Here is a 14,736-nt window from a genome sequence, read left to right as displayed (position 1 = left end):
TGCCTGCAGCCACAGAGACAAGCCCATCTCCATCCTCTCTTTAATCACTGTTCAGCTATTTGAAGACTGTTATCAAATCCCACTTTAGTCTTTTCCAGATTAAGTACTCTTAGTTCTTCCTAAATCATTTTCCAGACTCCTGCTAATTTTTTGTCACTCTGGACTCCTTCCAATCTGTCCATATCTTTCTTAAAGTGTAGGAATCAAAACTGGACACAGTACTCCAGGTGGGGCCTTGCTGGTACCAAACAAAATTGAAGAATGACTTCCCTTGGTTTGCAAGAAACGTTGCTGTTAATACACCCCAGTATATTGTTGGATCATATTCTGCTTATGATGCACTGGAATCCTAGGCCTTTTTGTAGTACTGCAGCCTCGTCAATCAGCTCCCAGTTTATTTAATGTCTGTACATCTCCTATAGAGCTGACTAAATGGTTTAGGCACTTGACATAGCTTGCATTCTACACTTACAGATTCTTCTTTGTAATAGTGCACTAAGAATACGGTTTTAGAACCACTGCTCCTTATCAGCTGCATCACCCTGTGTTTGGCTTGTATTGACATCAACACCACTACTTGCTACTCTGGTGATGTTTATCTATACAATCTAATATCTGGAAAAATGAAATCAATTACGAGGGGTACCTCTGTTCATTTTCATAATAAAATGTTTAGTTAGTTTATTTTTTATTTAGTAGGTGTTATCTTTTTCTTGAATATATACATTTAATTTTTTAATGAGAATAATATAGAAAAGGCTTTCATTTCTGTGCATATCCAATCTCAGTTTTAAAAATGCAACATAATGTAAAAGATTTGTGAAATACCTTGATATAAAAAGCAGGTGTTTAAAGTTTGCCATCTTGCCAGTACACCTATTAACAGTTTAGAGCAGGGTTGGGTAAAATGCGGCCCAGGGGCTGGATGTGGCCTGCCAGGCCGTTCTATCCGGGCCACAGGGCCCCTAAAAAATTTATAAAATTAATATTCATCTTCCCCCGGCTGCCTGTCATGCGGCCCTCAATGGCTTGCCAAAACTCAGTAAGCGGCCCTCCACACACAATAATTGCCCACTCCTGGTTTAGAGCGACTCTGGCTGAGTAAGTAAACAAGTTATGTGGGATGTTTTCTTTTCTTTTAATCAGATTGCTGTTTAGGAACTAGATTACTTGGCCAAAATGAACACTAAATATAGATGGAATGGGATAGTGTGTTTCATAGCTGAGTTCATGGGTCCTGTAGAAGTCTACAGCTTACAGGTTTAAAAGAGCAGGGGAAACAACAAAGTAAGTTCTCTCCTGGTGGTCAGTACTGTATGATTTCTTCTATACTGGAGATTTAGCTGAATGTGGTAAAGTGGTAAATAATACTTTTGTTTGGTAAATCCTATGAATTTGTTTTTATCTTTGTGTATGTTAAGAATTTTCAGGAACTTCTTGTACAAGTGGTAACTTTACCAAAAAATTTAATTTTTACCTTAATGTTTTAATTCTGATGATACAGCATCTAAGTGGTGGTCTAAGCAAGGTTAAAGTACAAATTATAGTGATTCACTCAATCTTGTGGTTTAGAGTAGCTCTGTTTTGAATCTAATTAATAGGTCCAGTGATATGTCTGTATTACTGTCTTGTTACCAGATGCTGAAATGGAAAACAAACATAAAACAGATTTAATTTTTAGAACACTCATTTTATTTATAGCAATGAAAGTCCCAGTGAGGAAATTTGTTAAATATTTAATGTGAAAATCTGCAACCTGTGAATTCACAAGCCTAAAATTAAAAACAAACCAAAGTACTCACATTTGTTAGAGCTTACAAACTTAGAGGAGTCTTCCCTAATGTTGCATGAAGGTCTAACCAAAATGAAAAAAGTTTAGGAGAAGCATCTGCCCCTCTGAAGCTAAAAATAACAAGGGCCCTGGGTGTGAGAGAAGTGTTGAATTTTTATAGGGCTGCATTACTGCTGCTGAAACATTGGGTCCTGTAATGAGGCCAGCTGGCTACAGCTATGCTCATGTGTAGAGAGCAAAGATAGCAAGGATGATGTAGCTAGTTAAAGCTGCACTTACACATGTGACCTTTCAGTGGAATAAAAGTAGATACAAGACATTTGGCCTGAAATTAGTTGCAATCCTAGTTTCTCTATCTGATTTTGTAACTTACAGTTATAGCTCAGAATGGGAACAGGAGGTTTTTGTGTCCCTTGCCCTCAGTTAAAAACTTTTTTTCTATCCACACACTTACACAGCCATCCATAAACTCGCTTTTCCCTTACAAGCCTCTGTCCTGTTTTCAAAAGCAGTATAGTCAGGAGAATTCAGTGAGTGGTTATTTGGCTAGCTGCCGGAGCTTGGGAAAGAGACGGAGTATTATGAGTATCCTCTTGGGCACGTGTCTCAGTAGGAAAAACTGGGCTGTTCCCTAAGTGCCTATTAAAGTATTAGAACGGAAGGAACCTGTTCCTCAGGCTGTCATACTCTGGAAAGGGTAAGTCGGGAAGCTTGTTGGCCCCATTTGATAATTCTAAATTAAGAGGGAGCAAATGTTTGAAGAACTTCAAAACCCGGCTAGACAAAGCTTTGGCTGGGATGATCTATTTGGGGATGGTCCTGCTTTGATCAGGGGGTTGGACTAGATGACCTCCTGAGGTCCCTTCCAACCCTAATCTTCTATGATTCTATAAAGCTCTGCTTTTGATAGGTACCTAGAATGCCTTGAGTTCATGTGATAAAAAGTTATGATAAATGGTAACACTGAACAGTCTTTTACAAACTGAGAGAGGTCAAATGTGAGTATGCAACTTTGACAAAATGCTGGTACCTCAAAACTTGCTCGTTTTCTCTATACCTCTGTGACTTCTGTTTTTTTTAACGTACGGTCAAAAAATAACATTCAAATTACATTTTCCTCATGGTGTAATTTTTTATCACAGAGGACATCCAGCCTCAGCAGAAAATTTATCAGACTAACTAACACTTTCTTAACAGTAAAGGGGGGAATAAAAGGCTCAAGAATCGATTCCCATTCTTTGGGATGGCCCAGATCTTTGCTACCAGTTCAGAACCTGTTCAAAACTAGGGCCTATGGCAACCAGAACTACAGCTGGCAATGAAAAGCTGTTACTGTAATGCTATAGTTTTTAATTACCCACCATAATTTCGGTTTTGGACAAAAAATCCACATCTTGAAGCAGCAAGATGCATAAAGTAAGCTTATGATTTAGTCATTGAAATTCTTGGCCTCCCCTCCCCTCCCATCTCGTATCTAGATTGTGATTTAGGGCAGAGACCACGGGTATTATCCTGGCTTGTTAAAACGAATGAAAACGTTGTTTTTGCCTTTTCATGATTCAGGATGTCACCCACACTTTGTCACCCATGGAACGATATAGTTGGGGATGGTCCTGGTTTGAGCAGGGGTTTGGACTAGATGACCTCCTGAAGCCTCTTCCAACCCTCATTTTCTATGATTCTATGATTTTACTACAGTGCACACCACAGCTTGATTAGTATACAAGTAAGTAATGCCTGAGTCAGCATAGGAGCAAGTGAGGTAGAATAGGCTTTAAAAACTGCTGTTGCAATGAAATATTATCTTAGAAATGTATAACAATGAACTAAAATATTGAGTTTCTTGCAGTTTGTATAGGCCCAACCCTGGTAGAACTGATTTGAAGGGGATCAGGACCTTACAGTATCATACCCCTTAACAATACCCGGTACTTTTACATATAGAATATACATATAAAATGAGGGTTGGAAGGGACTGCAGGAGGTCATCTAGTCCAACCTCCCTGCTCAAAGCAGGACCATCCCCAGTTGAATTATCCCAACCAAGGCTTTGTTTAGCTGGGTCTTAAAAACCTCCATTGATGGAGAGTCCACAACCTCTCTGGGTAACCTGTTCCAATGCTGTACTACCCTAGTGAGAGAGTTTTTCCTAATACAGTATCTAACCTAAATTTCCCTTGCTGCAACTTGAGACCATTGCTCCTTGTTCTGTTATACAGTCTAGCTACATCCTCTTTGGAACCACCCTTAAGGATGAAGGCTGCTATTAAAATCCCCTCTATCTTCTCTAAACTAAATAACCCCTGCTCCCTCAGTCAAGTCTCATAAGTCATGTGCCCCAGCCCCCCTCACCATTTCTGTTGCCCTCTGCTAAACTCTCTCCAGTTTGTCCACATCCTTTCTGTAGTGGGGGGCCCAAAACTAGACAGTACTCCAGATATGGCCTCACAGGTGCTGAATAGAGGGGAAGAATCACTTCCCTTGATTTTCTGGCAGCACTCCTCCCAATGCAGCCCAGGATGCTGTTAGCCTTCTTGGCAAGAAGGGTACAGTGTTGGCTCATGCTCATCTTATTGCCCACTGTAAACCCAGGACCTTTTCTGCAGAGCTGCTGCCCAGGCAGTCAGCCCCCAGCCTGTACTGGTGCATGGGATTGTTCTGTTGGGATTGTTCTGGCCTAAGTTCAGGACTTTGCATTTGTCTTTATTGAACCTCATGGGATTTCTTCTGGTTCAATCCTCTAATATGTCTAGGTCTCTCAACCCTAACCCTACCCTCCAATATATCAATTCCCCCCCTCTAGTTTGGTGTCATCTGCAAACTTGCTGAAGATGCACTTCATCTCATCTTCTAGATTGTTGATGAAGATACCAAACAAAACCGGCCCCAGGATTGACCCCTGGGGCACTGCATTTGATACTGGCTACCAACTAGACAGTGAGCTATTAACTATTACTATCTGAGCCTGATGATCCAGCCAGTTTGATATCAATCTTACAGTCCATTCATCCAACCGGTACTTCCTTAGCTTGCTTGTGAGAATGTTGTGGGAGACCATAGCAAAAGCCTCGCTAAAATCAAGGTATATACCACATCCCACTGGTCTTCCTGCATCCACAGAGCCAGTCATCTCATCATAGAAAACAATCAGGTTGGTCAGGCATGATTTGCCTTTGGTGAATCTATGCTGACCGTTCTGAATCACTTTGTTCTCCAAGTGCTTAGAAATGGATTCCTTGAGGATCTGCTCCATGATTTTTCCAGGAACTGAGGTGGGGCTGGCTGGTTGGTAGTTCCCCAAATCCTCCCTTTTCCCTTTCTTAAAGATGGGCACTTTATTTTCCCTTTTCCATTCATCAGGGATCTCTCCTGATTGCCATGAGTTTTCAAAGATAATGGCCACTAACACCGTAATCACATCAGCCAACTTCCTCAGCACCCTCAGGTGCATCCCATCTGCACCCATGGACTTTTACACCTCCAGCTTTTCAATATAGTCCTTAACCTTTTCTTTCACAACTGTAGGCTGCTCACCTCCACCAAGCTGTGCTGCCAGGTGCAGTTGTCTGAGCTGACCTTGCCTGTGCAGACTAAGGTGAAAAAGGCATTGAGCATTTCAGCCTTTTCTGTATCATCTGTCACTAGGTTGTGTACCCCATTCAATAAGGGACCCACATCTTCCTGGTCTTCCTCTTGTTACTAACATACTTGCAGAAACCCTTCTTGTTACCCTTCAACGTCCCTTGCTAGCTGCAACTCCAGTTGCGTTTTGGCCTTCCTGACTTCATCCCTGCATACCGGAGCAACAGTCTTATATTTCTTCGTACTTGTTTGTCCGAGGTTCCACTTAATAAGCTTGCTTTCTATGATTTAGCCTACTGAAGAGTTCCCTGTTCAGCCAAACTGGTCTTCTGCCATACTTGCTAGTCTTCCTAGACACTGGGATGGTTTGTTCCTGTATGCTCAGTAAGGTTTCTTTAAATTACAGCCAGCTGTCCTGTGGACTCCTCTCCCCTTCCCTGCCCATGAGTTCCCTGAGCAAATCAAAGTCTGCTTTTCTGAAGTCCAGGGTCCTTACTCTGATGTTCTCCTTCCTTCTGTTCCTCAGGATCCTCAACTCAGTCATATACTTTCTTTTAGGTATGATGGAGAGTTCTTCTCTGGAAATTGCCCTGGAAAATGATACACAAGAAGAAGGAAAGCTTTATGAAGTTGATTCCTTAAATAACCTAAACAAACTAAATGTTTGTTCTGATGGATCTCAACACCTACTAAGTACGTATATTGGATGATGTTTAACAACTATTCTGAACAGACAACAGGTGATGAAAAAATGAATGCATGCATGTAGTTGGCATTTGGAAGTAATTTATTTACCATAGGCATGTTTTTACTAAATCTTTAAGCAGGTGGGCCAGATCCCTGGGTGATATAAATCAAAATGATAGCTTCATTGATGTCAACAGCATGGTGCCAACATGTGCCACTTAAGGACTGAGCACGATACATGCATGTCAGTCTTAGTATTAAAAAGACATTAAATTCTGTTAAAATATAGTTCTCAAAAATCATCATACTTGGCTCCCTTTAAATGGGAAACACAGGAATTGCCATACTGAACCAGACCTGCCATCCTACACCAGTACAATCTCTCATTGTTACTGATAACAGATTCTTGTTGGAAAGTCCCACAAGGCAAAGGATTCATAGTGGTATCTGAGCCACACATCACTCCAAACCATAGCATCCAGGTCATGTCTGAGGCATTGGCATTGTCCATTATGTTGCAGGAATAATGAGGTGACCTCTCTCTCTGCTAGTTTTTGCAGACACTAAATATAAACGATAGGAGAAGGGTAAGACCAGCAATTGAAACAATTCTGATTTCTGTTTGTACTTTTAAGAAATGGCTCTCGATAACCTGATATAGCTACCTGAAGAACTCTATGACCCTATCTAGATTTGTAATTCAGACAAGCTCATTTCTCAGTTTCAAAATTGCACTGACCTGGTTTTACTTCTTTTATATATGTTATATGACAAGAATATTTTAGCAATGTGCTCAGCTCCTTTGTGATCTGAAAGCACTTTAAAAGCTAAAGTTTCTTGGCTGCATTCCACATTGTGGTGTTTGAATAGATACAGAAACCTGCATTTTCATCCTTCATTTAGTGGCATAATTTTATACTTTTGAAATTTATCTGGAGAATAGCTATACAGTAACAGCCTTATTTAAATGAATTTCAAATGGGACAGAAGTAGAACTAGCCCTTCAACTACACCATTAAAGATAATTGCTGGAAGAAATGTCAGGTGACACCTGTGTTTAGATACAAGAAGAGTTAAAAATACACTGATTTTGGGGAGGATATGGGAGATAAGGAATATGTGCTCTTAACCTTCCTCTTAGCCTGTGAGGCTGAACATCTTGCAAATAGCTGTACTACTGAGTCCTAAATTTTCTAAAGCTAATAACTACAATGGCATCAGCTGCCAGACACAATGGAAGGATCCCATATTAAAAATGTTAGACATTTATCATATTATTTTCTCATATAGGCCTTCCTAGTGTTCTCATTTTAGCGAAAAGGTGTGAGCATATAATAAATCTGTTTAAGAGTCAAACTATTTCTGTGCTGCCCACCTAGATTTCCTCTGTAGTTGTTTTGAACAGCAACCTTCACTTCAGAAATATGGTTGTTTGAGTGCTGCTGGGTGCAGGAGTTGCCTACTAATAGCTGTATTTCAGCAGCAGATGGGACCAGTCCTGTGTGTGCACTTTTTCTATCCATTTCTGAAGTGCTTCAAATTGTTTTAGATTGTGATTCTTTAAACATGGCTGTTAATGCTTGGAGATTTCTATGGACATTGCCCTCACTGGTAGAGTGTTCTCAAAAGGAATGTCTACTAATGCAAAATGGGTTGTATTCAGATTCAGCCCGAATCAGGGACAGTTTTTGATTTGTTGATTGAGATCACTGTCCCTGATTCGATTCGACTGAATCTGAAGATTCAATGCTGATTCAGAGAATCAGCAATTCGGCCATAGACACAGCTTTAAATGTTTTTTCTACATCCCACAGGAGCACGGGAGGGCCCCCAGTGTGCTTGGCAGTGGACCTGGAAGTAGACCGGAAGTATTTCCGGTCCATGTCTGGGTCCCCTGGGGAGCACACTGGGGGGGGCCTCCCACACCTCTCTGGCTCAGTGATCACCTGCGGGGGACCCTGGGTGCCTCCCTAGACCCAGGAAACACCAGTCGCCGAGCCACTCTGTATGTGCCACATAACAAGGACATGTCATGTAGCTGCTATGAGAGCAGTGCTCAGCGTGCCAGATGCTATCCAAATGAGCATGCCCAAGACTGAGAACATGACATTGGGTACAGGACAAGGAATGATTATGTTATATGATATTGGCATGTGGCCCATGCAGGGTGGTAGTGAGTTGGTGGGGCTTATTTTCATGGTCCCGAACACTGACACAATTTATATATGCTCAAAGAGTTTGTACTCTTTACAGTCCTCAGCCACTTAATATTGAGTCATGTGTGAAATCCTGGATCTCTTTGCTACAGAGCAAACAAGAAGGTTGCTGGACTATGTAAGCATTTTTCACCTGATAACCATTGAAAATGCCTGGGAATCAGTTTCCATTTTCTACAGTAGATGCCTCAACTGCTTTAAAAATAATGCCTTGAATGTTTGTGAAGCAGTTCACATGGCCTTCCTTTAGCTCAGTAGCTAAATATGTCCTGGCAAAACCAAACACATTAGAAATCATTTTAAAAGCTATTTTAAAATTTAAAAACTTCTAATTGTTTTGGTAGGAGCCACACAGCCATTTTTGTATGCTTCAGAACATAAAATGGTCCCACTGTTCGCAGCTTGGCCAGAATCCTTGTTCACTGATTCCTTACAATGGCTGGCACATTGAGCCAGTTGACTAGTGAGAAGTGTTCATTAGGCAGAGCAAACAAGTAGCATTTATAAGAACTCTATTGATAGTTTACTGTGCTTGAGAGACTGGCAGCAACTCCCCATCATTATTATTCTGGCTAGGAAGCAATATCTGTGGTACTGGCACTTAGCACATAATGTATTTATTATGGAAGCTGAGGGAATAACAAAAAGCCCCAAATATTAAAAAGGCTTCAATTTATCCACAGGCAGGAGCACACTAAATGTAATAAAGAGAAACAAAAAGGCTCCCACAGATAGATCTCTTACTAGTTCTATGAACTGCTCAAACCTCAGGTTTGCTCATTATCAAAATGCTGTTGTGGCATAGGCATCCTTTCCCCATCTTTATTGCTACCAGCACAATGTAAGTCCCTGAAAAACTGTCACCAGCTGAAAGTCACATTGAATGTGAAACCTAGAAATACCATTTTCACAGCTGCATGATTCCTTTCAGGTTGTAGTACATCAGCTACAGAGGTGGGTGAGCTAAATGTCACACTTAATCTGGTCCTGCACACACTTCTAACACATGCTATTTCAGCTGTAGCTTTCTGGAAAGTTGTCTGAGACAGACTGAAGTTACACAAGCCCAAAAGAGAGAAGAAAATAGAAGTAGTTAAAGTGTTACTTAAATATGGGGTTAGAAGCTTGCTTATCAAGTGTAAAACTCAGATTCATACAAAGCTCTTGCCAGCATTCAGGGACTTTAAAGAAGATCCATTTCCTGTTTCAACTGTCTTTGCTATCTAGAGGTTCATCTCCACTCCTCACTGGCCTGTTTTTGTCTTGATGGCACTTACTGACCTTTCCCTTCACTCAACAGAGGTTTTAAAAAGTACCAGGCAGACTTGACTCTCAGATTTCAGTAGAGGTGATGCCCTTTAGTCCCCCATCCCATGTCTTCTTGATGAATAGCTGCCTCCTGTGGGCCTGCCTCCTGTGGGCAAAAGTGCTAAATTTATATATACTAGAGCTGGCTGGAAGGTGACAGTTCCATTTTGTGAAGACTTCTCACATTCCAAGCCTTGTTTTTGTTCTGTAATAAAATAAAAATGAAACCTTTTTAATGTTTCCATGAGGTCAATTTATTTCAAAGCATCGCCTTTCAAATAATGAAAAAAAAGTCATGTTTTCAGTCTGGATCTCCTTCTGCTTTCTGGGAGGGACCAGAATCTGGACCTCAGAAACCCTCTTGATGAAAACTTTATTGGAATTATGTCTTTGCAAACTGTTTCAGATCCAATGAAACAGCATTGTTGGATGAAAATAGTTTTGTTAAAAATGTTTCAACTAGCTGAAATATATATTAACTTCTAGCACTGTGTACATTGAATCTATACAAATAAAACTTTTTTTTTCTTTTTCCTTTCTTGTGCAATAGCATAAGAAACAAAGTTTTTTGAGAGCCAAATTCAGTGACATCTGTGCAGCCCCACTGCTGTCAATTGCACTGGTGAAACTGTTTGTAAACTATTAAATAATTTGACTGATGATTCACAAGGTGCATAGATTGTAGCTCACTTTTAATCAGTGGCACTGGCTTTGATGGGTTATTAGGAGTGAAAAGCCATCAATCTGAATATGCCTATGAAGCAGATCTGTTGAGTAAGGATGTGCCATTTTCACATATCCTCCACTTTGAAAGAGTCTCCTGTTTGACTGAAATTCTAAGTTGATAATGATGTGGTAATTGTGTCCTATCTAGAAAAAGAGATGAATTCAAGCCATACACTTTTGGACTTAGATCCAAAGCTTAGGTATATTCTGGGTTCTCTCTGATTAGAACTGGAGGTATTTTGTCATATTTGTTCTAAATGATCTTAACACAATTTCTTATCACAATATTATTTTCCATCTTACTGCAGACCGGGAAGAGGAGAACACAGGTGATGGTTGGATTACATGGAGTAGCATAAGAAGCCAATGTGTGTTCTTCGTTACATTGATCATTACATTGATTGTCAGTTTGGCACTTGTTTCATTTGTAATAATCTTAATAAGTAAGTAAAACACAAACAGGCTCTTATAAACAATGTGCGCTCCTAGGGTAAGGGAGCAAGGTGATGAAAGCTATTGGGCTACATTGTAATTTGCTGTTGTAACACAAGATTGATTATTGAATTAGAAAGTGGTTCTCAACCTTTCTAGATTCAAGGCACTCCTCCTTAGACCCAAGGAGTACACCTCATTAGACTAAAGGCACCCCTTGCCAGGTCTTAGTTTTCACTTGGTTTTTGACTAAGTAAAAATAAAAGAGCAATTTTTCTGTTGCAGGCAATTCAGAAAGATTAGAAAGGCCAGAATGGCCTTTTTAGCACTATGGATTCCTGTTTAAAATCTCTGGATTTATCTTGTGAATTATATTTGCACACCTAACAGTGCTTAACCTTACATCACCCTGCAACACTCTTGGAAGGATTTCAAGGCACCCTGGGGTGCTATAGTATCCTAGTAGAGAATCACTACATTAGACAGACATTGAACCTGGGGCTGCTGGATCTAAAAGCCTGGGCCACTACTCCTTGAGATAAAAGCTCTGCCTCACTCAATGCAAAAATTTTGCAGACTCATAGACTCTTGTATTATTCAGTATGCTGCTTTCTGAATGGCTGTGAAGTAAGGATTTCATCTAAAGGCTAGCAAAGTTCCTTGCAAAACAAAAAAAAGATACATGTTTTTTTTTAAGATGGAAGAAATACATATCTTCCAAAATGTTGTGACAGACATTTGCTGGTATATGGCTTGGTTCTGACACAGATGCCAAGGAATTACTCAGACTTGCTTAGTTAGCCCTGAAATCCTGTTTGGCTCTTTCTGCAAGATTGCAGCAAGGTTAACTAGAACCATCCCATCATGACATGGAATAAGGATTAATTCAGCTAAAATTGTAATGGATAGGAAAGAAAGAATTAAGCCATGTCAGCAGGTCAACTTTTAATAGCTAGTTTAACTTTCCATGCTGCTTTATCAATTGAGCTCAGCAACAGTATTTCACAGTACTCCATACCTTAAAAGAGGATTTTAAGCAACCTGTACTTGACCTTGGAGTGGTAAGAAGAGGAGTTTAAATATAAACCAACAGAGCTAGGTAGTGATCTCTGAAATCATTGACTGTAAAGTCAAGTACTTTCAGTCTGACTGTTTTGTCAAGACATGTTTTGAAAATAATTTTTCCTTTTCACTTTCAGACAAAAATTCAGTCCTGGTGTGATTCCACTAACATGGAAGGACTAATGCTACGGATGAATTTAACTCAGTGTGTAGAAAGGTGTTTAGTTTGTATTATTCAGAGAGAGCTGAAGGTTCCTGTGCAAGCAGTTGAGTGGAAATCATTTGGAAGAAAAATCCCTAAACAAAAGGAGTCTGAAAAATCAGAGGATAGCTTGAAATTGTTCCATAGTAGCAGTTTGTGGGGATAACTGCTGCTTGTTTGAGCTGGTTAAAGTAATGCTGTCAAGCCGACAGCCACAGACTACCAGATATTCCCAGGGACCCAACTATTCGGTGTTTACCACTGACTTGGTATTATTGCATGGAATAGAGCATGAAATATATTATGTTAACTGAGAACTCTGTTGTGATAAGAACTTGTGGCCCTTTGAAATCAAGCTACCTATATCATAGTCATTAATGGGCCACAAAGCAGAAAGGACTGTTCCCTCCTCTCATTTCATAACAGGAAATTATCATCTACTCTGCCTTGAACTGCACCCAAGGACACCATTTCTGGACACACTAAAAAGCACAACAGTGCCAAGGAAATAAAGGATGCACAGAACATCTTGAATATTATGTCTGGGAAGACCCTTTATATTTTTTTATACTGAGCTCAAAATTTGCTCTGTTACAGGTCCTGGTTTGGTAGAAATGAAGGAATAATATGGCCCTCTAGTGGTTAGACAGCAAAATGTCTAAGGATCATGATACTGCAGTTATTAAAGGAGTTACTCTTGGGCTAAGCCTCTAAAAGATGTAGAGGTTTATTTTTGGACCTATAGTACTAGGGTCATTCTCTCAGCTATTTTATGTTATATTCACAATCTGCAGGCATAGATTTACTTTGGATTGACACTCAACTGTTGGATGTGAACTCTAGTTAACAGCAAAACCTTGGGATAAGTTTTGACTAATGAGAAAGGGCTCAAGCATGCAATGTACTGGCTTTATTTGTATATGTGAATGAGGTTGCTTGTATTCCAGAGAGAGGATAAGAGAATACTAACATCTATAGGACTTTCTCACTTCTGATGGCAGAGGCCTAAGCTTTAGGAAACGATGAGACTTAGTTCTATTTCTACATTTTGGTCATTTTTTGTAACAACAGTATGGAGAGACATACTGGACACAGACAACTGTGACAAACATTGGATATAAAAGTGATAATTTTCACCCAACAAATGTAGAAATAACAATTTTCACCCAATCTTGGCGCAGAAAGTGGTTTATAGCCATGACCAAACACAAGTGCATGGCTGCAGACTGCATAAAAAATGGCCAATCTGGGGTAAATGTGATAGATGAAGACATTTCAAAACATAGCATCTTCTGTAACTTCTTTTGAGTCTCCAGAGTCTGGTATAGACTTCTTGCCCCCTGGGCAGGGGGCTGGACCCGATCACCTTGCAAGGTCCCTTCCACCCCTAATGTCCATCAAGTCTATGAAATCTGCACTGCCTCCCAGCCTCAGAGCTGTTTTCAGAATGGGAGGGGGGAAAGGGAGTAGAGGGAGTTTGGTTTGGGATTTTTTCAGCCTCTGCTGGAGGGTGAGGCGGGTGTCTTGGAAACCTCCCTCCCCCTCCCCGAGGTGGGGGGCTCCAATTCACCTGCCCCACCCTCAAGCACCAGCTAGGTAACCCCTAGAACAAGTTCCCTTTGCTTCCTTTCCTCCCTCCCATTTTGAAAACTGTACAGGCTGAGAGGGAGCAGGGGCCATTGCTAAAGGAAACCAGCTGCAGGCTGCAGCCAGCAGTTAGATTCTTCTTCCCCATGGAACCAACAGTGAACTTCTGTTTGGTCTGGGGAATCATTGTAACTCAGAACATTTCCTGCAAAGCAATGAGTTACAGAGGAGAACTGCACTTCTGTCTGTGCCCATTGTACCCAGACACACGGTGAATCTTGCAGCCTTTAAATCAGAAAATTTCCTGTAGAATTCAGAAATTGACTCTGAACTAGTGAAGTTATTGCATTAGACTACACAAGAATGAAAAAGTGAAAGTAGATTTTAAGTACTTAGTTAGCTTTCCAGATATAAACTTTCTCCCACTAGGCTTCTGAACTTGTCTTCAGCTTGCTGTGTATTTGAGCACAGTAAATGTCCTGACCCTGTGATAATAAAACCCTTAATTAACTCATTTAACAACACATTTTTATTTTAAAGTTCAGACTGGAAAGAAGATGGACCAGGTGTCAAGCAGTCTGGAGTTTGAAAGGAAGAACATAGAAGAGCTTAAGAAAATAAACGATTTGCTGTTAAAACATCTAAACCAATCTGGAATCATGGAGAAGAAAGGAGATCTTGTTACAGGTCAAACCCCATCAGTTCCTGTTCTTCATGAGCATTGATTTACCCACTTGGAGCTGGAAGAAAACAGGGCAGCAACCATTCTGTGCAATTAAATCTATTTTCAGTCTATACATTTACTTTAATTTGGTCTTCTGTGCAGCCAGGTAGGTTACTTAACTATTCTGGCTCAATACGCTTCCTAACCATTATAAGAGTACTAGAAAAACATTTGGAAGGGAATGGATCTGTGCAAGCTGCTATTACTACTGCATAAATGTATAGTCAATACCCCTTTTGGTTTGTTCAAACTTGATGCTATGGATACTGAAGACAGCTCTGTATGAGTAAAGTAAGGATTTGTGCCCAAATTTCTAACATTTTCTAAATTTAAAATAAAAAATTGTAATTGATCCTGATTGAAGTGAGTGCAATTTTGTATTTTGGGGCTGTTAGAGCTGATCCTGCACTTCACAATA

The 14,736-nt window shown here is 40.2% G+C and overlaps 1 protein-coding gene across 1 annotated transcript; it reads left to right on the top strand.

Annotated features, from left to right (window-relative positions):
* Positions 1-4,621: 4,621 nt before the first annotated feature.
* LSMEM1 (leucine rich single-pass membrane protein 1) lies at positions 4,622-14,668 on the top strand. The gene is made up of 3 exons (XM_014601031.3): positions 4,622-6,067; positions 10,620-10,754; positions 14,135-14,668. The coding sequence occupies exons 1-3, from the start codon at positions 5,737-5,739 to the stop codon at positions 14,317-14,319; spliced, it is 651 nt and encodes a 216-aa protein (XP_014456517.2). The 5' UTR covers positions 4,622-5,736; the 3' UTR covers positions 14,320-14,668.
* Positions 14,669-14,736: the final 68 nt, after the last annotated feature.

This window comes from Alligator mississippiensis, chromosome 4 (assembly GCF_030867095.1).
Source record: "Alligator mississippiensis isolate rAllMis1 chromosome 4, rAllMis1, whole genome shotgun sequence".
In the NCBI taxonomy this organism is placed as follows: domain Eukaryota; kingdom Metazoa; phylum Chordata; order Crocodylia; family Alligatoridae; genus Alligator; species Alligator mississippiensis.
Note: the sequence above shows the minus strand (reverse complement) of the source record. Positions and strands in the feature narration are given on the sequence as shown.